Source organism: Rattus norvegicus, chromosome 13 (genome assembly GCF_021556685.1).
Source record: "Rattus norvegicus strain SHRSP/BbbUtx chromosome 13, alternate assembly SHRSP_T2T, whole genome shotgun sequence".
Lineage (NCBI taxonomy): Eukaryota > Metazoa > Chordata > Mammalia > Rodentia > Muridae > Rattus > Rattus norvegicus.
In genome coordinates this window covers 87,285,436-87,313,074 of record NC_141546.1, presented here as the reverse complement: position 1 = coordinate 87,313,074, position 27,639 = coordinate 87,285,436, and the positions used below count along the sequence as shown (strand labels likewise).

General features: G+C 45.8%; 1 protein-coding gene across 8 annotated transcripts in view; it reads left to right on the top strand.

Annotated features, from left to right (window-relative positions):
- The first annotated feature begins 1,396 nt into the window (after positions 1 to 1,396).
- Atp1a4 (ATPase Na+/K+ transporting subunit alpha 4) overlaps positions 1,397 to 27,639 on the top strand; it is a 35,928-nt gene continuing 9,685 nt past the window's right edge. For 2 of the 8 annotated variants that reach the window (NM_001429533.1, NM_001429529.1), the window contains exons 1-18: positions 1,397 to 1,458; positions 1,734 to 1,902; positions 2,087 to 2,146; positions 4,907 to 5,113; positions 5,783 to 5,896; positions 8,728 to 8,862; positions 9,132 to 9,249; positions 13,029 to 13,297; positions 14,595 to 14,796; positions 15,191 to 15,300; positions 15,497 to 15,631; positions 19,484 to 19,673; positions 19,804 to 19,976; positions 24,267 to 24,403; positions 24,783 to 24,933; positions 25,216 to 25,384; positions 26,756 to 26,910; positions 27,034 to 27,157. In NM_001429533.1, coding sequence (NP_001416462.1) covers positions 1,765 to 1,902; positions 2,087 to 2,146; positions 4,907 to 5,113; positions 5,783 to 5,896; positions 8,728 to 8,862; positions 9,132 to 9,249; positions 13,029 to 13,297; positions 14,595 to 14,796; positions 15,191 to 15,300; positions 15,497 to 15,631; positions 19,484 to 19,673; positions 19,804 to 19,976; positions 24,267 to 24,403; positions 24,783 to 24,933; positions 25,216 to 25,384; positions 26,756 to 26,910; positions 27,034 to 27,157 — 2,587 coding nt within the window. In that variant the 5' untranslated portion in view covers positions 1,397 to 1,458; positions 1,734 to 1,764. Of the gene's footprint in view, positions 1,459 to 1,730; positions 1,903 to 2,086; positions 2,147 to 4,906; positions 5,114 to 5,782; positions 5,897 to 8,727; positions 8,863 to 9,131; positions 9,250 to 13,028; positions 13,298 to 14,594; positions 14,797 to 15,190; positions 15,301 to 15,496; positions 15,632 to 19,483; positions 19,674 to 19,803; positions 19,977 to 24,266; positions 24,404 to 24,782; positions 24,934 to 25,215; positions 25,385 to 26,755; positions 26,911 to 27,033; positions 27,158 to 27,639 lie in introns of all 8 variants that reach the window. The other 6 variants (NM_001429537.1, NM_001429530.1, NM_001429534.1 and 3 more) reach the window with 6 other exon arrangements.

The following is a 27,639-nucleotide window of genomic DNA, read 5'->3' as shown; positions in this document are numbered from 1 at the left end:
TGTTATCCTAATCCCAAGCCAAAATTCATTTAGTGATTTTTTTTAATACAATTTTAATGAAACTCAAACCATCAAACATTCCTGCACAATTCAACCCAAAATTATAATACTTCTACGACAAAGAATCCTGGGACGGGAATACTAGGGGTCATTTTCTGTCACGTTTCTGTAAGGACAGAAAAGTTTGTTTGTACAGTGAAAACACCAAGGGGGAGGGCGGCTCGGCAGTAAAGGAGCTGCTGCCCAAGCCTGAAGGCCTGAGCTCTCGACCACTGGGACCCAAGGGACAAAAGAGAGAATGACTCTCACGAGTTGTCCCCTGACCTCCACACATGCACTGTGTTGTATGCATGCATGCAGCACACACACACACAGAGAGAATTGAGCTAGAGTATTTCTGGCAACATTTGTTGCACCCACACAACAGTGCCAAGTGTGCACGGCATGTGTTTAAAACCAAGGCTCCATGACATAACATGAGTGGGCACTGGCAGCCACCCCTCAGATTCACCACATGCTCGATTTCAAACTAATCTTTTGTTCTTTTGCATTAAGAAACTTTTTATTGTTGCCAATTTTTGCTCACACTCACACACACACGCACACACGCGCGCGCACACACACCCATCTAGCTACTCAACCGTTTATAGGGTGGCCACGTACAGTTTGAGAAGCTAGGACATAGAGCACCTCGCTTTAATTCTGGCTATTGCTTCTTTACAAGGTAGACAGTGTTAGTCTAGACAGAATAGGAAAGTACAGAAAGGGCAGTGACTTTGTACAAAGTCACACAGATGTTAGATGAGGACTCAGTATTCGGACGCAGAGTTCACCTCCAAAACTAAAAAACTAAATAAATTCAGTATTGCTCAATAGCTGAGCCTGGGTAGAACTAAAAAGGCCAGCTCACAGCACTAACCCCAACACTCAGGGGATGAAGAGACAAGAGATCATCCTAGCACAGAGCAAATTCTAAACCAATGAGGGCTACATTCTAGGCTACATACACACACTACTGTTTTGTTTTGTTTGGTTTTGTTTTGTTTGGTTTGGTTTTGTTTTGTTTTGCTTTGCTTTGATTTGATTTGCTTTGCTTTGATTTGACGATTTGATTTGATTTGATTTTGATTTGATTTGATTTGATTTGATCGAGCCACCTAACTGGAATATTCCTAGCCTCAGAAGTCCCAAGACCATGCACACAAAGACTTTGTTCTATCTAACATTGCTGTCTGATCTAAATTCTCTCTGTGACCGAACCTGCTCCAATCCTCACCCAGAGGAGTGTGCGTTCTTGACTAGATCTTTCATGAGCCCATTATGATGCCACGCCTAGGCTGTTGCCATAGAACCCACAGGACCTAAGGCTGGGAGTACCAGGCCTGCCCAGAAGCTCACTCTGACCTCGGCTCCCACTGCACTTCCCACCTGCCGAGCCCCTGCATCTTCATCATTCAGGTACACAGGTACCCTCTAGGCCAATCTCTGCCCTTTAGCCCAGCCTCACTTTCAGAGTCTAGACTCACTCAGGTTGGCGCTTCCTTCTCCAGCCTTGCCACTCAGACTTTGCACCCCTCTTCACCGTTCCTTTCCCATGGGTACAGACCTCTCTCTACCTTCCCATTCATTGGCCAGCCTTTGCTCTTTTCACCACACTGATATCACCCCCCAACTCCTCCCTCCACTCACTCTCATACCCCCTTAACCCTCTTTTGCTTTCTTTCCACCAGTAGAGCCAACGCACCTATATCTAGAGATCACATGATGGAGCCTGGAAAAGAGACAGCGGCCACTAGTGAGCAGAAGCCAAGACCCACCCTTAGGGCTTCAAATACGAATAGACAGCCGAAAGTGAAAAGAAGGAAGAAAGATTTAGAGGAGTTGAAGAAGGAAGTGGTTATGGTGAGGATGTCCAAAGCAAATTGCCCTTGAAACACCCTCCAGCCTCCTGCCTGATTGTCTTCCACACCGGTGCTACCTGGAGAACAGAAGCACACTGCCAGGACTACCCCCTCCAATCCCTCCTTCCTCCCTGCACGAGACCTTAGGTCACTATCTCACCTTGATGACCCTTTTGTTCCCTCAGGACGATCACAAGCTAACGTTGGATGAGCTGAGTGCCAAGTACTCTGTGGACTTGACCAAGGTAAGAACTGCTTGAAGCAGAGGTCCTCACTGATTTGAAGCCACTGGGACAGTGTAGACGCTGAAAGTGACCCCCACCCCCAACTTCAAATCCAACTTTGTACCTCTTACCCTCAGCCCCGCAAAAGCTCCACATAACTCTACTTGGAAGTAAATGATCACGGTAACGACCCGAGAAAGAGGCTATGGGTGGTTGGACAGTGTGGGTGGTTGGGAATATGCCCTTCTTTGGTCCTCTAGACCTGTTTATACTCTTAGGATTCATCAAGGCCCCCAAAGAGCTTTTGCTTAGGTAAAAATAATGTTATTGGTATTTGCCATAGTAAAATTTAAATTGGCAAATTTTAAAAGTATTTCCTAGTTCTAAATAGAGTAGTTGCTGGAAATGTGGCTCAGTGGTAGAGTATCTTCAGCCTGTTTGATTCCCAGAGTCATGAAAGAAAGAAGAGAAGGAAAAAAAATGGTTTATTATAAATTAACAGCAATAATTTTTTAACCAAAATAAGTATACTTTTCAAAATAAATTAGTGTCATCTTACATTTTACAAATCTCTTTTAATACTTAACTTTCTTTCTTTTACATGTTTATTTTCTCGAAACAAGGTCTTACTATTTAGCTCTGATTAACTTGGAACCCACTACTATATAGACCAGGCTGGCCTTGAACTCATAGAAATACACGTGTCTCTGCCAGGATTAAAGGTGTATAACACTATGGCCGGCATTTAAAGTCTAGCTTTCTAATGGAAAAATCTGAATTCTCATAGCTTTTGGTATTAAATCTATTGGGATAAATCACGACATCTTTGGAAAACTTGAAGCATTAGCTTTTTTTTTTTTTCTTTTTTTTTTTTAAACATCTTTTTTTTTTTTTTTCGGAGCTGGGGACCGAACCCAGGGCCTTGTGCTCGCTAGGCAAGCGCTCTACCACTGAGCTAAATCCCCAACCCGAAGCATTAGCTTTCTATCAGTGTGACAAAATATCTGAGTCTGTGGTGTTTGGACGAGAAGGGTCCTCATAGATTTATGTTTGAATACTTTGTCCTCAGTCGGTGGGACTTCTTGGAAGAATTAAGGGGTATGGCCTTGTGAGCTCTCTCTCTGCCTGTGCCTGTGGATCAGGATGCATGCTCTCAACTACAGCCTGCCTGCTGCCATACTCCCTGTCATGATGGTCATGGCTCTCACCATCTGGGACTGTGAGCCCCGATAAACACGTTGTTGTGTAGGTTGCCTTGGTCATGGTGTCTCTTCACAGCAATAAAAAAAAGTAATGTAGGACAGAGACAAACAATGCAAAGGAGGAAAGAGTCGTTCTGACTCAGAGCTTTGAGGGTTCAGGTCAGGGTCTCTTGGCTCCACTGCTCACATTTCATCTGTGGGGAGGAAAGAAGAAGCCATGTGATGGAACAAAATGGCTTACTTCATGGCCAATAGGAAGATGGAGGAAGAATCCCAACATACCTTACAAGGATACCTTCCAGTAGTCCATTTCCTCCCCTGAACCATCTCCTGACAGCACCCTCACAACACCACCATCAGCTGGGTATCAGGTAATTTGGGGAATATCTAAGAGTCAAACCATGACATTTACCATACATATTCTTTTTGAGATCGGGCTGTCCTGGAACTTGGTGGCCAATCAACCATCACCAAGGATGAGTAAAGAAGACAATGATTTAGTATTGTTATTAAAAGCTTTAAATGCGGGGTTGGGGATTTAGCTCAGTGGTAGAGCGCTTGCCTAGGAAGCGCAAGGCCCTGGGTTCGGTCCCCAGCTCCGAAAAAAAGAACCAAAAAAAAAAAAAAAGCTTTAAATGCTTGAGAGGTTGAAGGCCCCTTAGGTTTGTTTTGAAGAGAGGCTAAGGGAATAGCTGATAGGCTTCAGTAGATTCTATTATCACATAAAATCAAGGAAAAAATCACAGAAATATGTGCATAAGGATAGAATAAAATCTGGATGTTGGTATCTTCAGTTTGATCGTTCCCTAGTTTCCCAATTGGAAAGCCAAAGCATGGACGCCGAGATGTTACCAGCATCATGGATCATAACCCCAGTTAGCCTAGTATACTGTAATCATTTCTATATGTTTGTTTCCCAACTTGAACTCCCTAAGAATAAGGCACATTCTTGAATTTCATTTATTCGATTTATTGATTGATTGTGAACACCTCAGTTTATGGGTGGAGATGTGATTGTGCCACATCATGCACATGGAGGTCAGAGAACCACTTGTGGAATTCAGTTCTCTCTACCACGTGAGTCCAAGAATTAGACTTAGGTTGTCATACCTTGCTGCAACCACCCTTCCCAACATGCCTTCTCAGAGTCTCTGCGTGGAATTCATCCCTATTGATGATGATATTCTCAGCTCCTATCACATGACCAAGCCCCAAGATACGATATTCAAGTTCAAAAGGTTTGTAAACCAATCCATACACGAATGAGCAAACAATCAAAAAAGCCCTATATAAGTAAGCATTTTTTTTTCCGGAGCTGGGGACCGAACCCAGGGCCTTGCGCTTGCTAGGCAAGCGCTCTACCACTGAGCTAAATCCCCAACCCATAAGCATTTTAAATGAAACCCCATCTACAAAACGAATTCTAAAATCCTACCTTATCAGAAAGACTCTTCAGAAGGATGTTCCAAGGCTGCTTTGGGGGTAGGCCTGTCCTGAGGCTGTAACTAGTAGGTCCTCTTTCGCTGTAACTGGTTCTTTGTCACAGCTTCCTCTCCATCCTTATTTCTTCTCCATACAGGGTCTTAGCGTCACAGATGCCCAGGAAATTCTGACTCTAAATGGACCGAATGTACTAACCCCTCCTCCAACCACTCCAGAATGGATCAAATTCTGTAAACAATTATTTGGTGGCTTCTCCCTCCTGCTGTGGACTGGTTCCTTGCTCTGCTTCCTGGCCTATGGCATACATGTATCTTATTACCAAGAAAACGCCAACAAAGATAATGTGAGCTTGCTCCCTCCCCCCAAACTCCGAATTCTTCTGGTCCAAATCCCCAATAGTTCAGAAGTGTCTGGGGAAGCTCTTAGTCCATCTTGGTCTCCTGCAAACTCTATCTAGAAAGTTTCTGGTTCAGCTCCCTAAGAGGCATTATTCTAATCAGTCTACTCACCAAGTGACTTGTGTTTTGTGGTCTCCACTTCCACCTTTTTTGAAAGACACCTTCAGACTGTAGCTGTCTTCACACACACCAGAAGAGGGCATCGGATCCCATTACAGATGGTTTTGAGCCACCATGTGTTTGCTGGGAATTGAACTCAGGGCCCCTGGAAGAGCAGTCAGTGCTCTTAACCACTGAGCCATCTCTCCACCTGCAGTCCCCCTTTCTTACTCAGAACACTGACCTCTTCATTTCTTGCTTTCCTTGGCTCACTGTCGTCCACCTGCCTATAGAGGGAGATAAATATTCATATTCTCTGGGAGTTTTCTGACCACTCAACCCATAGCTTAGGTCTTCATTACCAGGAAGTCAAGTGTGCCAACACTTCCCAGATCCTCCTCAGCCCTCAGTCCATGACTTCCTCCAGCCAGAGGAAGTTGTTCCCTTGGCAGTCTGTGTGAGGATGCAGAAGCGGGGAAGGATGTGCTAATGGCACCTTCCTTCTCTGTCTTCAGCTGTACCTGGGTATTGTACTATCTGCCGTGGTCATCATCACTGGCTGCTTCTCATATTACCAGGAGGCGAAGAGCTCAAAGATCATGGAGTCTTTTAAGACCATGGTGCCTCAGGTAGGTAGGACTCATGTGGGAAGAGCTGGTGGGAGGAAGTGCAGATTGTGACCAGTTGTATAACTGCTCAGTAGTTCCTGGAGACTGTCACACACAGTGGGTGCCCTGAATGAGGCTGGTGATGAGGGAGCCTGGGAGTTACCAGGAGAAATGTAAGCAAAGCTCCAATGAGGATAGCCACAAATTGTCTAGTCTGAAAGTGACAATGAAATGAAGAATGACCCTCCACAACTTAAATAAGGACATCTGCTGAAAGCCAAGCCAGTGGGGAGGCTCACATTAAAGGCAATGAACCTGTGGAAATGTTCCAGTTTTTAAAAAGCTAAAAAGATATGGTGATAGGTCTCGGGCCTGATGTTGTGTTGGGAGGCAATGCCCTAAAGCGACATTTTGGGTCAAGTGCCAAAAGCTAAAATGTACACAGTAAATGTGAGTATTGCATCAAAATCACACCACTTGAAACTCATCATTGTGTTGCCAGAGAAAAAGAATAATCTAGGGGCCAAGAGATGGATCCGCACTTAACAGCTCTTGGTGCTCCTGGTGGCTAATCTTATGTCAACTCAACACACGCTAGAGTCATTTGGGAAGAAGGGATTCAGTTGAGAAAATGTTCCCACAAGTTTGGCGTGTGGGCAAGCCTGTGGTACACTTCCTTGATTGATGATTGATCTGGGCGGCTCCAAATCACTGTGGTCAGTGCCACTTCTCAGCTGGTGGTCCTGGGTGCTATAAGAAATCGCCTGAGCAAGCCTATGGAGAGCAAGCCAGTAAGAAGCACCCCTCCGTGGCCTCTGCATCAGCTCCTGCCTCCAGGCTCCTGCCTTGAGTGCCTGAGTTTCTTGGATAATGGACTGTGATGTGGGGGTTGGGGATTTAGCTCAGTGGTAGAGCGCTTGCCTAGCAAGCGCAAGGCCCTGGGTTCGGTCCCCAGCTCCGAAAAGAAAAAAAAAAAAAGAAAAAAAAATGGACTGTGATGTGGAATGTCTAAGAGACATGAATCCTCCCAAAGGTAATTTTGATTGTGGTGTTTATCCGAGCAACAGAAACCCTAAGAATCTGTTCTTGCAGAGGACCTGGGCTCTGTTCCCATACCCTAATGGTGGCTTACAACCACCTGAAACTCCAGTTTCAAAGGAGTCTCGCCTTCCTTCTTTTCTGGTCTCACAAGGACCAGGCATGGAAACAGTGCATATCTATACATACAAACATACATACATACATACATACATACATACATACATACATACATGTGTGTATGTATGCATAAATATGTATGAACATGTATACATATGGGTGTGTGTATATACATATGTATATAGATATGTACATATGTATATAGTTATGTATATCTATACATAAAACAAGTCTTTTTTAAGACAACAAAGATTATGTAGTTCTTTGGAAATGCACACACAAGTGTTTAGGATAAATTACCGTGATGCATATAACTTAGAGACAGGAAAGGGTAAAGCAACTGAGGTGGAAAGTTAGTGGGTGAAGACAGGTGAAAGTTTTATAGATGTGCTTGTCACTATTCTTATTACTGAAATTTTTCTGAAATTTAAATTTTATTTTCAAGTCGAATGTTTTTTAAAGTATCTGGAAATAGTATGACGGCAGATTGGAGTTCCTAAATACAGGCCTAGAAGCTTTAGAAAATACAGTCTCCCAAATCATGAAGCAATATTACCATGCTCTACCCTCGCAGCCCAAGATTTTCTTCTACCTTTAATATCAACATAAGTTAAACCTTTCTTTGAGTAAGAGTTTTGACTAGGATCCTGGAGATTATCAGGTGGCACTGATTGCCTAATATACCACCCAAACATAACTTTGGTCACAATTTTGTGTCTGTGCTGCTGCTCTGGTCTAAGCTGGCTTCAGCTTGCTCTAGGGAGAAATATAAGATAAACTTATTCAGTTGTCAGCTGAAAGGATTGGGACGCTTGGGGCTCTGGTTTGTTCCTGGGAACAGAGGGTTTCCCAGGAACAGCAGGGCAAACCTTAATATGAACGATTTTTCTTAAACTAATTTATTTATTTACTTTACATTCAGATCCAAAGCTTCCCATCCCTCCTCTCCTTCCGGTCCTTTCCCCTTCCCTCCCCACCATCCACTCCTCCTCCCTTTCTCTTGAGAAAAGGGTAGGCTTCCCTTGGGTATCAAACAACCTTAGCACATTAAGTCGTAGTAAGACTAGGTGTATCTTCTCCAGTGGAGGTTAGGTGAGGCAGCCACTTAAGGGAAAGGGTCCCAAAGGCAGGCAACAGAGTCAGAGACAGCCCCTGCTCCCACTGTTAGGAGTCCCACACGAAGACCAAGTTACACAACTATAACATTTGTGTGGAAGGCCTGGGTCAGACCCCTGCAGGCTTCCTGGCTGTTGGTTCTGCTCCCTATGGGGACAAGTTGATTCTGTGGGTTTTCTTGTGTTGTCCTTGACCTCTCTGACTCCTACAATCTTTCCTCCCCCCCTCCATCAGGATTCTCCAGGCTCCACATAATGGTTGGCTGTGGGTTCATGAAATAATCTTTTAAGCCTTTATGCTTACTACATTTGCTAAAATCTTCTGGGCCATAAATACAAGATCGATTACATGGTCGATTCTACATTTAGGGACAAAGAGGTAGATCCCACGTCTTAATAGGAAGGCCATCGAAGTCACACTGCAAAGGTTCTGCAGACAGCAATAGTGGAGATAACACAGAAGGACAGAGAGGGCTGGAGTGGGACAGGAAGTGCAAGAGGAGTGGGACAGGAAGTGCAGGAGGAGCGGGACAGGAAGTGCAGGAGGCTGTATGTCGACCATACATTATCTTCCTACAGCAAGCTCTGGTAATTCGAGATGGAGAGAAAATGCAGATCAATGTAAGAGATGTGGTTTTGGGAGACCTAGTAGAAGTGAAGGGTGGAGACCAAGTCCCTGCTGATATCAGGGTTATCGCTGCGCAAGGATGTAAGGTGAGGAGAAGCTATAGGAGGAGGGAGCCTACGGCAATGTATGGCTCTAAGGCATGGTGAAGACCTGGACTTAGTCTTAATACGATCTTATAATTCAAAACCTTGAGACAGAGATGAGGGTGGTTTGGGGGGAAAGAAGATGAGGTGCTGGGAGTATGGCTGCCTATCTCTGCATGTTAATGGCATGATGGTTCTGACAGATAAGGTGGAGGTGCTGCCTTCATCCATGAATCCGTCCTTTGTCCTGAGACCTATCCTTCCCACCCCAGGTAGACAATTCCTCCTTGACTGGGGAGTCAGAACCACAGTCTCGTTGCCCTGATTGCACCCATGAGAACCCTCTGGAGACACGGAATATCATCTTCTTCTCCACCAACTGCGTAGAAGGTGAGTATTGTATCATACGCAGCACAGACTCAGAAAAAGAAGAAAAAAAAGAGGTGGAAACACATGGCTTTTACAACCTTCTGTTTTCCAAAGGGTCTGGAGTAGGAAGACAATACCAGGTTGGCTTCTCCATCACTCAAGCGCTTAGTGACTTCTGGCAAAAAAATTAAAACCATCCTTTCCAAATCTGCATTCTGTTAAAACTAAAAACTGCTACCCATGGATTGCTTATGGACTAAATGACGTAAAACACTTAGCACAAGGTCTAATACACTGAGAGCGTCCTGTAGTTGTGACAGTGGTTTGAACTGGTGGAGAAACCAGTTAATGTGTTGGAAATAGCACAGAATGCAGAAACGTTATCCAACCCTGCTGGGTCACCCTCCTAACTCCTTTTACCTTCCAGAGGAAGAACCAACCCCAGAAGCTTGAATTCTCAAAGGTGCCCTTCGAGCTCTGTCATTCAAGCGCTGGCTTTGTCCCTAGAATGAAAAGAAGACACTTTTGAACCAGGATTTTTGTCCCTCTCTCCTTTGCCCTTTGCCCTGGAGGAAACCTAAACTTATCCCAGATGCACTTGCAAATCATTATTAATGCTTAAGAATGAATGTCTTATTGTCTAAAGATAGATGCTTTCTGACAAATAGATAAATGCACCTAACTGTAGTGTGTCAAGTGCTAGGTTTTTTTTTCCCTGACTCACAATGCCACACACGAAACTCTATAAAGTCCCCAGAAATTGCATGCTCACCATAGTTTAGACAATGACCCAACAGAAAAGAGGAAGATTAGAGATTCTAATGAAAGTCTGCCTCCTCTTCCCAGGCTGCTTGCTCTACACAGAGAGTGCTAATGACCTCCTCTCATTAAATCACTTCACTTGAAGGTGTCTTAATAATGACAATAATGTTCAACATGCATGAAGAATCCAACCAGAAAGAAATTATTTGATCTGTACATGATCTATGAAACATAATTATTGAATGTACAGAAAAATGCAAATTAACAAGGTTCCTCTAAAAATGCTGTATTTTAGGAGAAAATTCACTTAGGTTTATCTTTCCGAAGCATGTGCTGCTGACAAGCAAACTCGGCAAGAGTGGGGGAAGGCACTGCAGTTGAGACAAGGGTCTATCTGAGAGACAAGGGATTTCACAGGAGACAAGCACAATCCAAGTGTAGCCAAGAGGTTGGAACTAGCTAGATTAGGCTAAGGGGTCTTGTTTTGTTTGTTGAAGCATGTCAGGTCTCACTATACAGCTCTTGGCTGTCTTGGAACTTGCTACGTAGACCAGGCTGGCCTTGAACTCACAGAGATCCTCCTGAGTGCTGAAGCTAAAGAAGTGTTCTCCCATGCCCAGCACACTAAGATTGTACAGCTTGCTGAGTAATAGCATCTGCCTTAGACCAGTTTTCCCTCTAACCTTCACGCTAGACCAATTTACAAATCAGTAACATAAATACAACTTTATCCTTGTCTCCCAGCGGTCAGTGCTACGAGCTTGACAGGCAGTGGCACAAACCCCTCTTTGTGTTTCCATGTTTTTGGGAGCCTGATCTCTCTCTGACAACACTACTCCATCTCTCGACACACAGGGAGCACTTGTTACATTTAATCTTTTCGAGCTAGATATATGCACAGAATAGATTTAAATGACAATGTAGCCACCTACACCCACCCTATCAAAAATATAAAATCCTTTCAGTTATTATTTTCATAAAGGTTCAGAGAACCCCTGTCAACCAGCTCAAAGGTTGTCTGTAGAGTGTTTTACATTGCGACCCTTTCTAGAGTCTCCCTCCCCATACTAGCCTAATCCATCTAAAACCTCTACTCCTAGATTCTTTTTTGAAATAGTTGTGTGTGTGTGTGTGTGTGTGTGTGTGTGTGTGTGTGTGTGTGTGTGTCTGCATACTTGTCCCACATAAATTCAGGAGCCCAAGGAGGTCAGAAGAGGCAATCCCTCAAACTCCACTTAGAGATGGCTGTGAGCCGCCATGTACGTTCTGGGAACGGGAACCAATCCAAGATGGCTCTTAACCATTGAGCTGTCTCTTCAGCTCCATGTCCCTTGACTGTTGCTGAACACAACTTTAGACTGGAGACCTCCAACTGCTCCATGCCCCTGTACTTGTGGGAGCTGCTCCCACTGAGACACATGAATAATTTTATACTGACTCTTTAGGTAATCTTATATTTACCTAAATGCCAGAATAAAGTTGAGTGTCTACCATATCCAGCCTTGTTCTAGGCTTTTTTTTTTTGAGACATTTGATTTCACAGCTTTGTGGATTCTTTGTTGTTTCTCTTCCTCTTCCTCTTCCTCCTCCTCTTCCTCTCCTCCTCCTCTTCCTTCTCCACTCAGCCTCCCCAATACTAGATTTCACAACCTCTGTGCTATGCTTCATCCCATGTTAACTATGAGGAAACCATAGTCTCAACAGGCGTGGTACTTGGTCTCAGGGAAGAGAGCTATTTGTTTAAGAAGTTGATGGTTCGGCCCTGTGCCCTTCTGCCTCTGAAATAAACATTCCTTCCATGAGTTCCTTTTCTTGGAAACTCTATGACTTGAATGGTAGGGGTGACAGGCACTATGGTGAAGTAGAAAAAAATGGCTTTAAACGATCTTTTTCAAAGTTCTGGGTGAGTGGATAAAGTCAACCACAGTGTCCTTCTACATAGGGAGCAGAACTGGTGGAAAGAAAGGGCCCTGTGCCCTGGTAAAGCACAGGGCACAGGTGTCATGGCTTGTGCCACCCAGCAGAGGTCAGACTAGCTCTAGTCAGAAAAGCAGGGAGGGGGCTCCTCAGGCAGAGTTTCTGGAGTCCTGACACTGAGGACTGGAGAGGTCTTTGTTGTGAGTGAAGAGGAGGACTCAGTGAACACTGTAGGATGTTTAGCAGCCTGTGGCTTGCACCCTTATTTTTCCTGTCTGCACAGAATCCCTATGTCTTACCATAGGGATTCCCCATCAGTTCCCCATAATTCAGTCAAACTTTGACACTAACTACCTCAAAATAGTATCAGATGAGGGTTCAATCCCATGAGAGTCTTCCTACTTCAGTCTCTCGTCCAAGCAATAGGCTGTCATCCATACTTGTGACAGAGTGGCTGTGAACTGGCATTCCCATGACTTTTTCCTTAAGGCTCACAGAAGTCAGGGAAGCACTTGGCCTACATTCTGTGCTTATTACAGATGGCAGGAGACAAGTGAACAGGCAGATGGGAGACAGGCACAGGGCATGGGGTGTGAGCAGGGATGTGGAGTTTCTGTATCTTGGGTATGCTATCCTCCAGACACCTCCATGTGTTTGCCAGCCTGGAAGCTCTCCAAACACAGTTGTCTCGGCTTTTTAACGAGTGTTTCATTACACAGATATGGCTGATTATATCACTCGCTGTTGGTAATCAACTCAACCTTCAGCCTCTCTTCCCCATCCCTTGTAGAGCTGAAAGCCCACCTGTAATCACATGGCTGGTTCCCCTGGCAACTTTCTCATCCTATGGCTACCTAAGAGCCCACCAAGAGATTTCCTCATTAAAGCAAAAGGTTCTCTTACCACCCAGGAATTCTATGGAATTTGGAAGCTTTCTGTGCGATATTCCTCTCATGCCAGACATTATAAAGTGTCAAGAACCAACCATGATAACCAAAGATTCTAGCAATACAACCAAAATATTTTAGAAGGTCTGTGTCAATAACTGGGGTGGCAATACCCACCCACGCATTTCTTACTCTACCACAGTACCGTGTTATAGCTTCTTCCTTCACTCCCAGGAACAGCCCGGGGTGTTGTGATTGCTACAGGAGACCACACAGTAATGGGCCGGATTGCTTCCCTGACATCAGGATTGACAATGGGCAAGACCCCGATTGCCACTGAAATCGAACACTTCATCCATATAATCACAGCTGTCGCAGTCTTCCTCGGTGTCACGTTTTTTTTCCTCTCACTTATCTTGGGCTATACCTGGCTGGATGCTGTCATTTTCCTTATTGGCATCATTGTGGCCAATGTGCCAGAAGGGCTGCTGGCCACTGTCACTGTGAGTAAACAAGGTTGGGGGGATGTGGGAGGGGTGAGCTCTGGGCAGACAAGTGGCCCCAGGGAAAGGAAGTCCTTACTATCACATCTGAAGTGTGGGGGTATCCCTGAGACGCACATACGCATCAGAAGCAATTTAGTTCCCAAGACACAACAGAGAGAAAGAGTGTGCTCTGGTCTCAGGTGCACTGGCTGTTAAACTCAGCCAAGATCATTTAAGATGATCAGGCCTCGAGCATTCACTAGTTTTTAAAGATTAATTTGGGATTACAGAATCCTCCTGGAAAGGACGCCAAGGCCATCTAAAACCGACCTTTGGTCAACACGGGATGTCCTCTATAAAATCCATGGAAGATAACTGTGGTTTGTTTCTGAGGATGGCGGACTTCACTCCTTGGTCTCAGCCTGTCTTGCTTTTCGTTTACTTAGTTAAACTGAGCAGAAATAGGCCTCACTGTTTCATCCCAGTTTTCCCAACCCCAATAGGTTGGTTCGTTGCCTCCTAATGGCCTAAGCCCTCTGCACCTCTTATGGCAACCATCGTGTCCCCTCAGATTCTCCAAGTAATCCCTTTTCCCCTAAACGTTCTTCCTGTGACACGGTCTCAACTCTGTCTTGCTAATAACTTGCTTGAGTATGCTCTAGTTTTTCAATATTCTTCTTAAAATAGAAATAAGGATAACGTTTGGGATATGCTTGGACTAGTTTTAAAATGCTGGGACTAGTGATATAATGTAAATAAATTGGAATTCCATGAATTGGAATTCTACACTTACATATCCATAGCACAATGGTTTGTTTATTTTTAAAAACCTTACCTTCAATTTATGATCTTAAAAATGCTCTGGTTTAAATGATCTCCCAGGGGCTTTTCAATACTGTGACATCCTTTTCCAAAGTCATTCCCAGTTCCTCCTGCCCAAACTTTTCTGAAACTATTGACCAGATGCCCCATGCGTACATAGCACTGTATACCATAATAAAACATGACCCACCGATGTGGTCCTTGAAGAAGTCGATCTGAAAGACAGGAAGTGGTCTAGGAGGGAAAGAGGTGTCTGAATGGAATATCTGAACATGTCCAGGGGAAGGAGCCTGTGCTCTGTGACAGACATCTGAAGCAGGCACACACTGAAAACTCTTGCCCTAAATCATTTCTTTGGTATCCTTTACGTAGAACACAGGTGAGATTTCTAAAGATTAGGTTAGGATAAAGAGTAAATAAAAATAATCAAATTCCCCAAGCAAAATAACGTGGCCCCCGCTCAATCCATTCTTTCTCCTTTCGGTGGCCTTAGGTGTGCCTGACGCTGACAGCCAAGCGCATGGCTCGCAAGAACTGCCTGGTGAAGAACCTGGAGGCGGTGGAGACGCTGGGCTCCACGTCCACCATCTGCTCGGACAAGACTGGCACCCTCACCCAGAACCGCATGACGGTGGCTCATCTGTGGTTTGATAAGACTGTGTATGAGGCTGACACCAGCGAGGAGCAAACCACGGGTAACTAGTAGCCTTGGTAGCCAAGAGCAGAAGGACTTGGGGCGGGAATGTTAGGCGAATGATGACACCAGGCAGACAGGAGAAAGCTGGAGCACAGAAGGAAAGGAGGTGTCTTACGAAAGAAATATCATGCCGGGCGGTGGTGACACACGCCTAGTCTCGGAAAACCAAAAAGGGAAGAGAAAAAAGAAAGGGAAGAGACGCTATCTCTGTGCAGTGTTTGGGTGCGAAGGAGAAACTGAATAACCCCTGCTTAGTTTATTGGATCTTCAACTTCTTATGTCGCTGAGAAAGATCTTGACCCTCCTAATCCCCTGACTGACCTCCCTGTCAAGGTCTAATCCCTTGTTTTAAACTCTGTGTGTTTACAGCTCTCCCCCTTCTTCTTCCCTAGGGAAAACATTTCCCAAGTCCTCTGACACCTGGTTTTACCTGGCTCGAATTGCTGGCCTCTGCAACCGGGCCGACTTTAAGCCTCATCAGGAGTCTCTTCCCATAACTAAGGTATCAAGTCGAAGTGGAAAGAGGGCGGTCATCTCAGTGACTAGTATCACCTGTCCCTTTCAGAAAAGTCTGCTTCCCAGTGGTTTTCTACACACGCCCTTCCCTCCCCGTTCTGCCTCTCTGCTTGAGACCACAGATAAATCCCATGCCTAGATGGTATACCCCTGAGACTTACTGTACGATCTTTTCCTTGCAGCGGACAACAACAGGGGATGCTTCTGAGTCAGCCCTCCTCAAATTCATTGAGCAGTCTTACAGCCCTGTGAGTGAAATGAGACAGAAAAACCCCAAGGTGGCAGAGATTCCTTTTAATTCTACCAACAAGTACCAGGTACAGAACTGACAAAGCTGGGTAGGAGGACGGTGTAGGGAATGGACTCGCCAGTTGGGGGCGCTATGCCTTTGCCTCCAGCTGTACTTTGGAGCAGGTCACTCGTTCAGGAGAGCCGGCATCCCAAGTAGGAGGAAGGCTCAGCTCAAGGAAAGTGACAAAGCTGAGGAGAGGAGAATTAGGTGATAAAGGGAGAGGGTCCAAGCAGAATGCTGACACATGTTGCTTGCAAAGAGAACACATCATAAAATGCTAAGACAGATAGAGGCAGCTGACGCTGTTAGTCTAAACCAGTGTCTGCTGTGAAATTCGCCACTGTAGACACTAGGCTGTGACTGTAAGGCACTCTGTTTCCTTCGCCATCAATTAAGCCTTTTCCCTCCCTAGTGCAGCCATCATGAGACAGTTAGGGGTTGACAGCACACGTGCCATGTTTTCCTCTTTTTTATTTTTTGTTGTTGTCGTCTGTTTATTTGGAGACGGGGTTTCTCTGTGCAGCCCCGGCTGTCCTAGAACTCATTTCCAGGCTTTCTGTGTTTCATTTTTTCAAAAGCATTGCTTCATTATCTAGGGAGGAGCAGGTAGGAGAGGGTGAGTGATGGCCAGGGATACAAACAATGAAATCCAGAGAAGCTATGTGTGGTGGCCATGCCTATAACCTCGGCAGCTGGGAGAGGGCTGAGGCAGGAGGATTAATCTGAATTTCAGGTAAATTTGACCTGTAGTGTGAGAGATCTTGTCTTTAAAAGAAGGAGGAGGAGGAGAGGGGAGGAAGTGGAGGAAAAAAGGGGAGGAGGAGGAGGATGAAGAGAAGGAAAAGGAGGAAAAAGGAAGAAGGTGGAGGAAGAGGAGGAAAAAAGAGGAAGGAGGAGGAAGAGAGGAAAGAGGAAGGGGAGGAAGAGGAAGGGGAGGAGAAAGGAGGAAGAGGAGGAGGAGGAGGAGGAGGAGGAGGAGGAGGAGGAGGAGGAGGAGGAGAAGAAGAAGAAGAAGAAGAAGAAGAAGAAGAAGAAGAAGAAGAAGAAGAAGAAGAAGAAGAAGAAGAAGAAGAAGAAGAAGAAGAAAAGAAAAAGCAAGCAAGGAAGGAAAGTCCATGGGGGAAGGGGGGATGAGGATTTCAGTAGAAAGTAGAGAACAGCCTTGCTGTGGCTGTGGCTGGAGGCCGACTAGGCCAGTTTGCTCAGACAACGGCTCCTCCAAGTACTTGTATTTCCATGAAGACCAGACATTTTGAGTGTGTGAAACAGGGTTACGAAATAAGACTCCTAAGTCAGTTTTGCCTTTCTGTCTTCAGGCATAAACAAAATGACAGCCTGTATGGATTTGAAAAACCCAGTTATTTGTACTCTGATGGAACACTAGGGATAAGTAGATCCACACTTCCGGTCTAAACTTGCCTTAGTCACTGTGATAAAATAGAGCTCCCAGATCTGCAGATAAGCTACAAACTTTGTTCCTACTTTTTTCTGACACTTGGTGGCCTCACTAACCAGACAGGAATTCCATGGCTTGGCAGAGGCCTTTAGATGAATTAGGCACCTTTCCCTCCATGTGGTTAAAAATAAAAGTCAAACATATTCATGACATTGTTGGAATGTCTAACAAGTAACCATGTTCCCCCAAATTACCATATGAGTGCTTCTGAGCTACTGAATAGCATTCAAGCAGCAGGCCTCGTCTCTGTGGCTCACTGTGTGGGACAAGCCAGCCCCACTAGCCTCAGCTCCAGCCGGCCCCAGCTCTGACAGGCTTTGAGTGAACTACTATAATTAGCTTGCTCCAAGGGCAGAGACTCCAGTCTTTGAAAGGAATGTGTCTTACTTAGCCTGTTAGTCTCTTACCATCTCTGAAATAGATTGTAGTCTGAGTATTTCTGATCTCTCTCTCTCTCTCTCTCTCTCTCTCTCTCTCTCTCTCTCTCCCTCCCTCCCTCCCTCCCTCCCTCCCTCCCTCCCTCCATCTTCTTTATATCTTTATAAAATCTTTGGAGGGGGTGGTGGTGGTAGACAAGGGTCTCACTGTGTATCCCTGTATGTCTCTGTAAACCGGGCTAGCCTCAAACCACCTCAGAAACCACCTGCCTTTGCTTCCTGGGATTAAAGGCGGGCACGACTACCACCTTGTTCTTTCTGTAATCTTAACAACAGTAACAACAAAAATTTGTTTGGATAAGTGTGGAGGTATATGCCTTTAATCCCAAAACACAGGAGACAGAGCCATGAGGCTCTCTGTAAGTTTGAGGCCAGCCTGGTCTACAGAATAAGTTCCAGACCAGCCAGGGCTTCATAGTGAAACCTAGCCAAACAAACAAACAAACAAACAAAAAACCCAAAACAACAACAAAACCCCCACCTATTTCTTTTTCCTTTCTTTCTTTTCTTTTTTAATTTTCGAGACAGTGCCTCTCTACATAGCCTGGATCTCATCATGCAAATCAGGCTGGCCTTGAACTCACAGAGATACACTTATCCCTGCCTCCTAAGTGCTAGAATTAAAATAGTGTGCCACCAGGCCCAGCCAAAACCCTTTTTTGGGGGGAGGGCATGTCATGGATTCCCTGCAGCAGCCAGAGGACAGTCTGTGAGACTGGCCCACTCCTTCCACTGTCAGTCCAGAGAGCAAATTCAGGTCATCAGATTTGGCTGCAAGCACCTTTATTTGCTGAACCATCTTGTAAGCTCTGTCTGTAGTCTTGTATCAATATTTTTATTCCCTGTGACCAAGTTAGTAGAGTAAGGAGCTCTCGTGCTCACTTGAGCCGTTTTAAATCATTCAGCCAATATTCACTGATCACTGAAAATAGTGAGCTTTGTTAATCTTACAGCTTCCTCCTTAAACCACGTTTTCTCCCTTTAACGACTTGAGCATATGTTCGACATAACTGATCATTCTTTAACAAGTCCGCTGTAACCACATTTTACGCGTCAGTGGCTCACCCCACTCAACATTCAGGAAATGCAGTCTGGTCTCCTCTGTGTTCAGTTCCTTTCAGTTTGCTGATTCTGTCTCCAACTGGGGCCATAGCAGGCAGTTCCTATAAGTCAAAAAGAGGAACTCTACGGGGTGCCTTCTCATAGACAGAGATCCAAGGAAACGGCAAACCCAAGCTGCCTGATTTCTCCCTCTGCTTGCTCCAGATTCTTTTCATGAACATACATACACACCTTGCCTTCCGTCATCAGACATCCAGCCCGTAGACAGTGTCTCTCGGTGGCATCTCCTGCCTGTAGGAGAATGGCTACGGGACTTCCGTGCTTCAGTGTCAAACCCTGGGTTTTGATTTTGCTTGGCAGCTCTCATTAGAAAAACAAACAAACAACAAACAAAAACAATAAAGGGGGCTGGAGAGATGATTCAGTGTTAAGAACACTGGCTGCTTTCCCAGAGGACCTGGGTTCAATTCCCAGCACTCGAATGACAGCTCACGAGTGTCTGCAATCCGAGTGATCTGATGCCCTCACACAGACACTTGTAGGCAAAACACCAATGCACATATTAAAAGTCAATAAATCGTTAAAAAAAATAAAATAGCCAAGACACGGTATTTTTACTTTCTATAGAATAGTGTATGGGAGCTGAGGTCTTGCAGGACTTAGCTGAGATCTCAAAGCAGATAAAACATGGATACTGGCTCTAGAACAGTGGTCCTCGAGTTCATGTGAGCCGTCCCGTCAGCAAGAGTCAGGGAGAAAGAGTAGCTGCTGTGCCCTCAGAGAACTTCTGGGCAGACGAGGAGCTGGACCCAGTCTAGAGTCCAGCCTGGTGGAGGGTGGAAGGTGTGTATGAAGCCGGTTACTGGTCTCTTGCCCTGCCCCCCCTCCAGTCTGGTTCTATCACTACATCTCCTCTCCCTAGATGTCTATTCACCTTCTGGAAGATAACTCAGAAGCCCACGTGCTGCTGATGAAAGGTGCTCCAGAAAGGATCTTGGATTTTTGCTCCAGTTTCCTGCTCAATGGGCAGGAGTACCCTATGGACGAAGAAATGAAGACAGACTTCCAGAATGCCTACATAGAACTGGGAGGTCTGGGCGAGCGTGTGCTGGGTGAGGAGCTGGGGAGAGGGCTCTGAAAGGAGGCCATCAGGATGACTATTTGTGGGGTGAACAGTTCAGAATGTTGGGGCTGTGTCGGGTGACACACTGGATGACAGCTGAACCCTTTGTCTCTCTGCAGGGTTCTGCTTCTTGAATTTGCCTAGCAATTTCTCTAAGGGATTCCAATTTAATACCGAAGAATTAAATTTTCCCATGGAGAATCTGTGTTTCGCCGGCCTCATATCTATGATCGACCCTCCTCGAACGGCTGTGCCTGATGCTGTTAGCAAGTGCCGAAGTGCAGGGATTAAGGTAAATCCCTGCCCTTCCCCAAAGTCCTCCACTTGTCACAATGGAAGGAACTGGTAGGACACTCAGTCTAGAGTAGGCCCCATACCCTTGGTCTAATTGACTGCCGCCTCCTTGAGCTTCTGGTGTCTACTCTTCGGAGATGTCAAACAGGAAGTTCCTTCCGGACGCCTATCTCGAATTGAGTGTTAAAACCACCATGGAAGTTTGAGAAGTCGGCTTTCTAAACCAAGCCCCAGACCTTAGGAAGACTCTTAGGCATCAGTATCTCAAAAGCTTCAGGAAACTCTGAGTATACAAGTTTGAAACTTCTGTCAAGCACAGTGCTTCAACCGTGTGTGAATGACCTTTCTGTTTCTGCCTCTCTGTCCCTGTCCCTCTGTGTCCTGTCTCTCCTCTTCTCTCCCTTCTTCTCTTCTCCTCTCCCCTGCCCTCCCCTCTCTTCCTCCTCCTCCCCCCTTCCCTCTCTCCCCCTCCCCTCCCCTCTCCTCCCTCTCCTCATCTTGATTCCCTAGCTGTGACACTGGAGAACAAACTCCTATACTGTGTTACCGCTGCTCTTCCAACTGTAGGAGGAGCTAATGCTGGGCTGGGTTATGATCCTACAAAGCTAAAGCACCTGGAGGCTGGAGCAGACAACAGTGAGGCTGAGGTTATAGAACTGGGGAGCTCTCCATGGGTCTGACTTGCAGCGCACAGCTGCAGTAACAGGCATAAACCTCCGACCCTGGAAGGAAAACTAGAAACTAAGAATGAAAGTCCACTGTAAAGCAGACCCAGGAGTCGAAGTCTTTGATGAGGTGGGCCTTGAACTTCACAGGGAGGTAGCGATGGGATTTTTCCAGTTCCGAGATTCTGTTTATTCATGTTTCTAGGTCAAAGATTTGTATCTTTTTTTTTTTAAAGGTTGAATCATTGTGCGTGTATCTGTAGACACGTGAGTGTGGGGACACACAGGCCACGATGTTCACGATGTTCAGAGAATAACCTTTGGAAGTCAATTCTTTCCACCTTCTGGGCTTCAGGATTTGAACTTGGGTGGGCAGGCTTGTTCAGCAAGCGCTTTTACTGAGCCACCTCATTGGGCCAAGATTCACATCTTAACAGATTAGATCTTGACACTTTCTGCTCCTACCTTATATTCTGGATGGCCTGCATCTAAGCCTTGGGAAGAGCTGGCTACAGCAGGGGAGTTGCAGTCACTTAGGGGCGTTGGTGCTCTCAGTGGGAGCTGCTCTTACAGAAGATCTTAGTTAAATGACGGTTAGCCGGAGTGGAGACTAAAGAAGTGATACGGAAAATTACAACGTATCAAATGTTTAATTACCACCTTAGAAAACCTCTGAGGCAGTGAGTTCTTTGTGGAGAATATCTTTATTACAGAACATCTCCATAGAATAACCAATGCTGTTTCCCAAAAGCACTGGAAGCCACATCGTGGAAGAAGGCAGCCAGTCATCTGCCGTCTCTGAGCTTTGAGGTAGACTCTTAGAGTGAGGAGAGACATTGTGAGTGCAGTCAGCTGTCGTAAAGCTTAAAATTCCAGCTGCCCGTATAAAAGAGACACCGTCCAGGTATTTATTTACCAGCCGGAAGCCTGGACGGGGCAGTCTGGAGCTACTGTAAATTATTTCCCACCATATTTTCCCTTCTTGCTATTTTCCCTGGCCACGTGCTCAGGCTTCACCTCCTCTCCTCCACGTCTGTCTCCTTTCTTCCCTGTATTCAACTTTATTTAAATTCCTTTCCCTCCTAGTGCCTAAGCACACCCTCAAGCATATTGCACTTGGTCGAGGCGGTCTGAGTGGCCGCCCATTCTCCCGTGGGAGCTCCACATTGCCAGGAGACAGGCTGGCTGCTCAGAGTAGCTTGAGACCCAACTTCACGTTAGCTCTCACTAGCTTAGCTTTAACAACCCTGCCCCACCCCCAGCTCTGGGTCCTTACATTGGCGAGTAGAATATATCTTTCCTAGGGCAAAATGCTTTTTGGCAACAGGAAAAAAAGCATTATCTTTCCAATCGAAAGTAAATCTACCTTGTGTGGATAAATATACCTCCATTGGCGATTTATCTCACCTGGGGATTTGTGGGTCTCTTTGGCGAGCCACAACAGGTGGGGAGCCCCAAAGAAGTAAAATGAGTCAGGATACCTACCAGATTAGGGTGTCACGACAGCTGGAGGCATAGCTGGCTCATTGTAGTCGGTGAGGACTCAGAGGGCTGGCTGTGAGCTCGGCGAACAGCGTCATTTTTCAAAATGTACAAAATGTAACTGACACATGGGAGCTTGTTCTGAAGCAGAACCTTCCAGAGTCAAGCTCCCTGCCCCGACGCAAGTGGTGATGACACACAGAAGACTGATGACTGTTACAGACTACAGAATAAAAGAAGCCATATAATTGTTGCATGGCCCCAAAGCCTTTTACCAGGGAACGACTGGAGGACTGAGCAGGTAGTCCAGGTCTTTGAAATAAATGTGATTTTAAAAATATTTAAAAAAAAAACCACTTCCACCATATTTAGCACTAAAGATTTCAGTAGAATGAAAATACTTGGTGCATTATAAGCCTGGTTCTTTCTACAAAGAAGCCAAGCTTTGAAAGTTATCCTGGGGACATAGCTTTCTTACTTTGATGGTTTCAGATGGTCTGATCTGGAAGAAGAGTAGACGGGAACACAAAGATAGTTGGTACAACTCTGTGAAGTATAAGGCAGCACCAACATGTGGGAAATCAAATCCTTCCAGAACGTAATGAATTCCAAGAGCAGCTGGATACCCTTTATGTCAAAAGGAGCTATTTTTTTGCTTCTTATACTTCTGCTGTATGAGTGTGTCTCTTACAGGAGTACCCGACTTTTGTAACATTGTGTCAAGAAGCTCACTCTTGGGACAGTTAGCATTGTGTTGTTATTTCCCTGACTGTATGAAGTGCACCTTATACATGAATATCTGAGTGTTTTGTAACACTGTATCAAGAAGCTCACTTTCAGAATAGTTAGCATTGTATTTTTACTTCTCTGACTTGGCCTGGTGGTGGTATGGTGGAAGCCACTAGGCAACAGTCGGTGTAATTGTCAAACATGGTAAGAGACTAGGAATGCATGAGGAAGACAAGCATGCCTTGTGAAGCAGGTCCTAGGCTACCATGGATGAGCCCCTGGGAAGTTTGCATCGTCTTGTAATCCAGAATCACCTCACTAAGGGTTCAGTCTCAGCCACATGTACAAGGTAGTTCCTCTTATAGTTGTTCCTTTTTAGCGCCTCACTATCAGGCAGCCCTAGCCTGAGCCTCTCTCTGGTGATCTATTGTCCTGCCATAAAGCTGAATGATCAACATCAAAGAGTTGGGTACCAGCTCGGTGCAATTGCAGCTTAGCTAGCACTTGGCTGCCTTCTTCCACTAAGTCAGGGGTGCTAGTGATGAGGAACGATGGGGTCTGTGAAACCTGAGAGTCGAGTTCTTGGAGAAAGTCCACTTCAATGGGTGTTTCTACACCTTGAAAGCAAATAGATCTCTTCTGGGCCTTTGTCCCTGAAAGCAGTGAATTCTGTTGCCATCTTCAGATATTTCACTTATCCCTCCTATGAAAGCTTGAAAAATTGTGTGGATGCCTGGAGGACAGCTGGGACCTTGAGAAGGGACTTCCCGTCAACCCTCATCCCAAAATTATTTGTGGATGACTTGTTCAGTGCAGGACACTGTGGTGGGGCAAAATGCAGCCCCCTCTCCTCAAAGCCCTCATTCCAGTGGGGAAGAGGTCGCTACACAGAGAAGTGCTAAGTGGTAGCACGTGGAAGGAACAGGATGCTAAGAGAGTCAAGAACACAAGGACCTCATCTTTGGGTAGGAAGAGGATGCAACGAGCTTCCAGATTAAAAGTGCAGGGCAAGGCAAGGGGCAGAGTCAGGCTCTATATGCACTGAACCTTGATGAAGTTTTGTTAGGTGACATATTATTGTAGGCATCCCTTCATAATGTTTGGTATGTATTTCCATGTTCTTGCTTGAAATTGCAAACGGCTTCTGGAACAAAGTGAATAGAATTCTGAATTTTGTAAAACTTCCCAGTGACTGGCTTCTTCCTGGCCAATCTAGAACCTGAAGCATCTGTGTCACATCGGCTGATGCCCCAGCCTCCAAGGAGTAAAGCCACCGTAGCACAGCTCTTGACGTGGATGAGCTGTGCTTGGAATTGATCTACTAAATGGGCTATTATGGGGTGGGGGGGGGGGCCATAAAGAATCCGGAGCTCATCTAAACGTTCTCCTTTTCCTTCCTCCTCCCAATTCAGGTAATCATGGTAACAGGGGATCATCCCATCACAGCCAAAGCTATTGCCAAAAGTGTGGGCATCATTTCAGAAGCTAATGAAACGGCGGAGGACATCGCTGCTCGGCTTAATATCTCCATCAGTCAAGTCAGTAACAAGTGAGTCCCCTAAAGAACTCAGATCTGACAAGCGCACCTCCACCCTCAGCCTGTCCTGCCCAAAAAAATCACTTCACGAAGCTCCTGGGGTCTCCCGCAGCAAGTAGGATTGTGGGGTTTACACTCTGCCAAGTAAAGTATAACAGAAAAGTAACTAGGTAAGTAGGTCACTGGGTTTTCAGAGGAAACAGGAGACGAGAGAGAGCCAAAGGCAGGAGGGGTTGACAAAGAGGGTCAAGGAAGGGATGAGTCAATCTGAGGACGGTACACACCGGGAACAAGGAGAGTGGGCAGGGAAGAAACCAGAACTTAAGAGATGGGTCGAGGGTCCTGGAACCTGAGGAGAGTCCTCTCAGCCTTTGGAAACGCCTTCCCTTAGGTCTATTAAAGCCATTGTAGTGCACGGCTCAGAGCTGAAGGACATGGACTCAGGTCAGCTGGACAATATCCTCAAGTCCTACAAGGAGATCGTGTTTGCGCGGACCTCTCCTCAGCAGAAGCTCATCATCGTGGAGGGCTGTCAGAGACTGGTAAGGGAGCCGAGGAGCCCTGGGGAGCCTGACAGAGTCCAGCCACAAAGCCAGCAGGGCACACGTGGAATGTAGAAAGGTACCCGAGGGAATCCCATCTTGAACCTCATCGATAGCCTTCGGGTTGAATGCTCTCTGAAGGCTTAAATAGCTCAGAGAACAGAATTCACGGCTGAGCACAGACAAACACGACTGCAAGATGCCGGAATCGAGTTGACCTCTGGTACTGATCCTGACTCTAACACACATTTTTTTTTTCCACTCTTGTCTGGATTTTACCAGGGAGCCATTGTGGCAGTGACTGGTGACGGGGTGAACGACTCCCCCGCGCTGAAGAAGGCTGACATCGGCATTGCCATGGGCATCACTGGCTCTGATGTCTCTAAGCAGGCGGCTGACATGATCCTTCTCGACGACAACTTTGCCTCCATTGTGACGGGCGTGGAGGAGGGTGAGGACGCAGGACACCTAATGGTTTGACTTTATCCTTTGAGTGGGGCTTAGTGTGCATTACCTTCTTTGCCTATGGTCACCACCCAACCTCCTAATCTGGTATGGACTGCAAGACATCACAAGACAAAGCCTTGAAAACTCCATCAGCTCGGGCTGGAGGAGCATGGCTGGTAGACTACTTATCCAGCATAAAGCTTACGTCCCAATACCACATAAAATACCTATTTATGTGGTATTCCGATGAAGGAGGCAGGAAGATCATGAGTTGAAGGTCAGACATCCTTGGCTACATAGCAATTTTGAGGCCTACCAGTGAAAAATGAGAGACCTTATATTAAAAAAAAAAAAATCAGCTAATGCTTAAGTGTTCTTTTTAAAGATGAAGTGTTGTCCAGATTTGCCAGGGAGACTGAGACTCTGGCATACATCGTATCTTCTTTATGGTCTCGCTGGGATCCAAATGTATTTACTTCAATACATTTTTCAGAGGTAGCCGTACCTCAGAAACTGGATGCTTCTGTCCTCAGCAGGGCCCCATAGAAACTTGTTCATCTGAATGATGCAGACATGTTAAGACCAATTGGAGATGATCTGCAAATGAACTGGGTGAACTCGGCTGCCCTCCTTCCAGAGAATTCTGGAAGAGAATGCCCGTTGGAACAGAACCCCATGAGGTTCCACATCTGGTTCCCTCATTTCTGTTGCTCATTGTTTTAAATCTATTTAATTCGATAAATTTTTCTAAGCACCATGTGCAAGATGACTATCCCCAAGTGCAGGAGACAAAGACACAAATTCCTGCCCATGAACAACTTTCTTTGTAGTGAAGAGAGACAGACAATGAACAAGGCAGATTTCACAGTATGTTAAAGCAATGGGGGGCGGGGGAGGATGCAGGGAGTTAAGGGAAGAAATGACAGCCTGTGGAAGAGTAGCCAAGGCTAGACCCCGCCATCTTGCACTCTGAGGGATAAGCAAGGTCACAAGTTAAGGCAGAAAAATCAGATTCAAACCTAAGCCTGGGCTCTTTCCACTCAGTCTTAATCTTGCAAAGACTTTAACGCTGGTATTTTCAGACACCTCCAGGATTAACTCTGCCCAACTCTGCCTAATTTTCAGAAATCAGGTAACACTAGCCATGGTGAATCCAAGAACAAAGAGTACAAAGTCTTCCCATGGCTAATACATCATGGCTATACTTGATGGGCACACGATTTGCAGACAAATCATAGACCCCGCCCCCAACCCCACTCCCACCTCCAAGGTCTGGGACTCCCTAGCATTTTCATGGACCAATCCTTTCTAACGATTTCTCTTCCCAGGAGTTAGTTTATCAGAGGTGTGTCCCCTGGTTGCTTCTCCTCTCCAGGTCGCCTCATCTTTGACAACCTGAAGAAGTCCATCGCCTATACCCTGACCAGCAACATCCCTGAGATCACCCCCTTCCTGCTGTTCATCGTCTTAAGTATACCCTTGCCTCTGGGTACCATTACCATTCTCTGCATTGACCTGGGTACTGACATGGTGAGCACCAGGCCTCACTCTGGGGATTCCTAAGATCGATCAAGTGTAGGGAAAAAAGCTGTCTTAGGATGGGCAGTACTGAGCTAGAGTGATGGACTCTGAACTCCACCGTGCACCCTCCAGGTCCCTGCTATCTCCTTGGCTTATGAGACACCTGAAAGTGACATCATGAAAAGGCTTCCACGGAACCCCAAAACTGACAATCTCGTGAACGACCGTCTTATCGGCATGGCCTATGGGCAGATCGGTGAGCCCAGGGAAGTGCAAGGGGCAGAGGGGTGATGGGAGTGGCTGTGGCTGGCCACTTAGACACCTCTATTTAGACGTCAGGGAAATAGTTTTTCAACAGCAAACTGTGGGACCGCAGAGAACTGTTGATCTCTGAGATGCCCTTACAGACCAGCAGTAAAGGGGAAAACCTACACAAAACAATAGCGCCCCTCTCCACATGTGAAACAAGGACTAAAGAGGTAACAACGGTACAGTAGCTCTGAAGCTCTCTTCTGACCTCTGTAGGCTCTGTGCTTACATACATACATACCCGTCCCCTCCCCCTCACACATACGCATGATTAAAATTTAAAATATGTTTCTAAAGAGAGTATAGGATTCAAAGATGACCCTATATGGCCAAAGCAAGACCAAAATCCAGCGAGGCAAACTCCAAATCCTATATAGCTCTCTGATTCATGCCAGAAGGCTTAAACAGCTCTTCTCTGCAGGCTTAGCA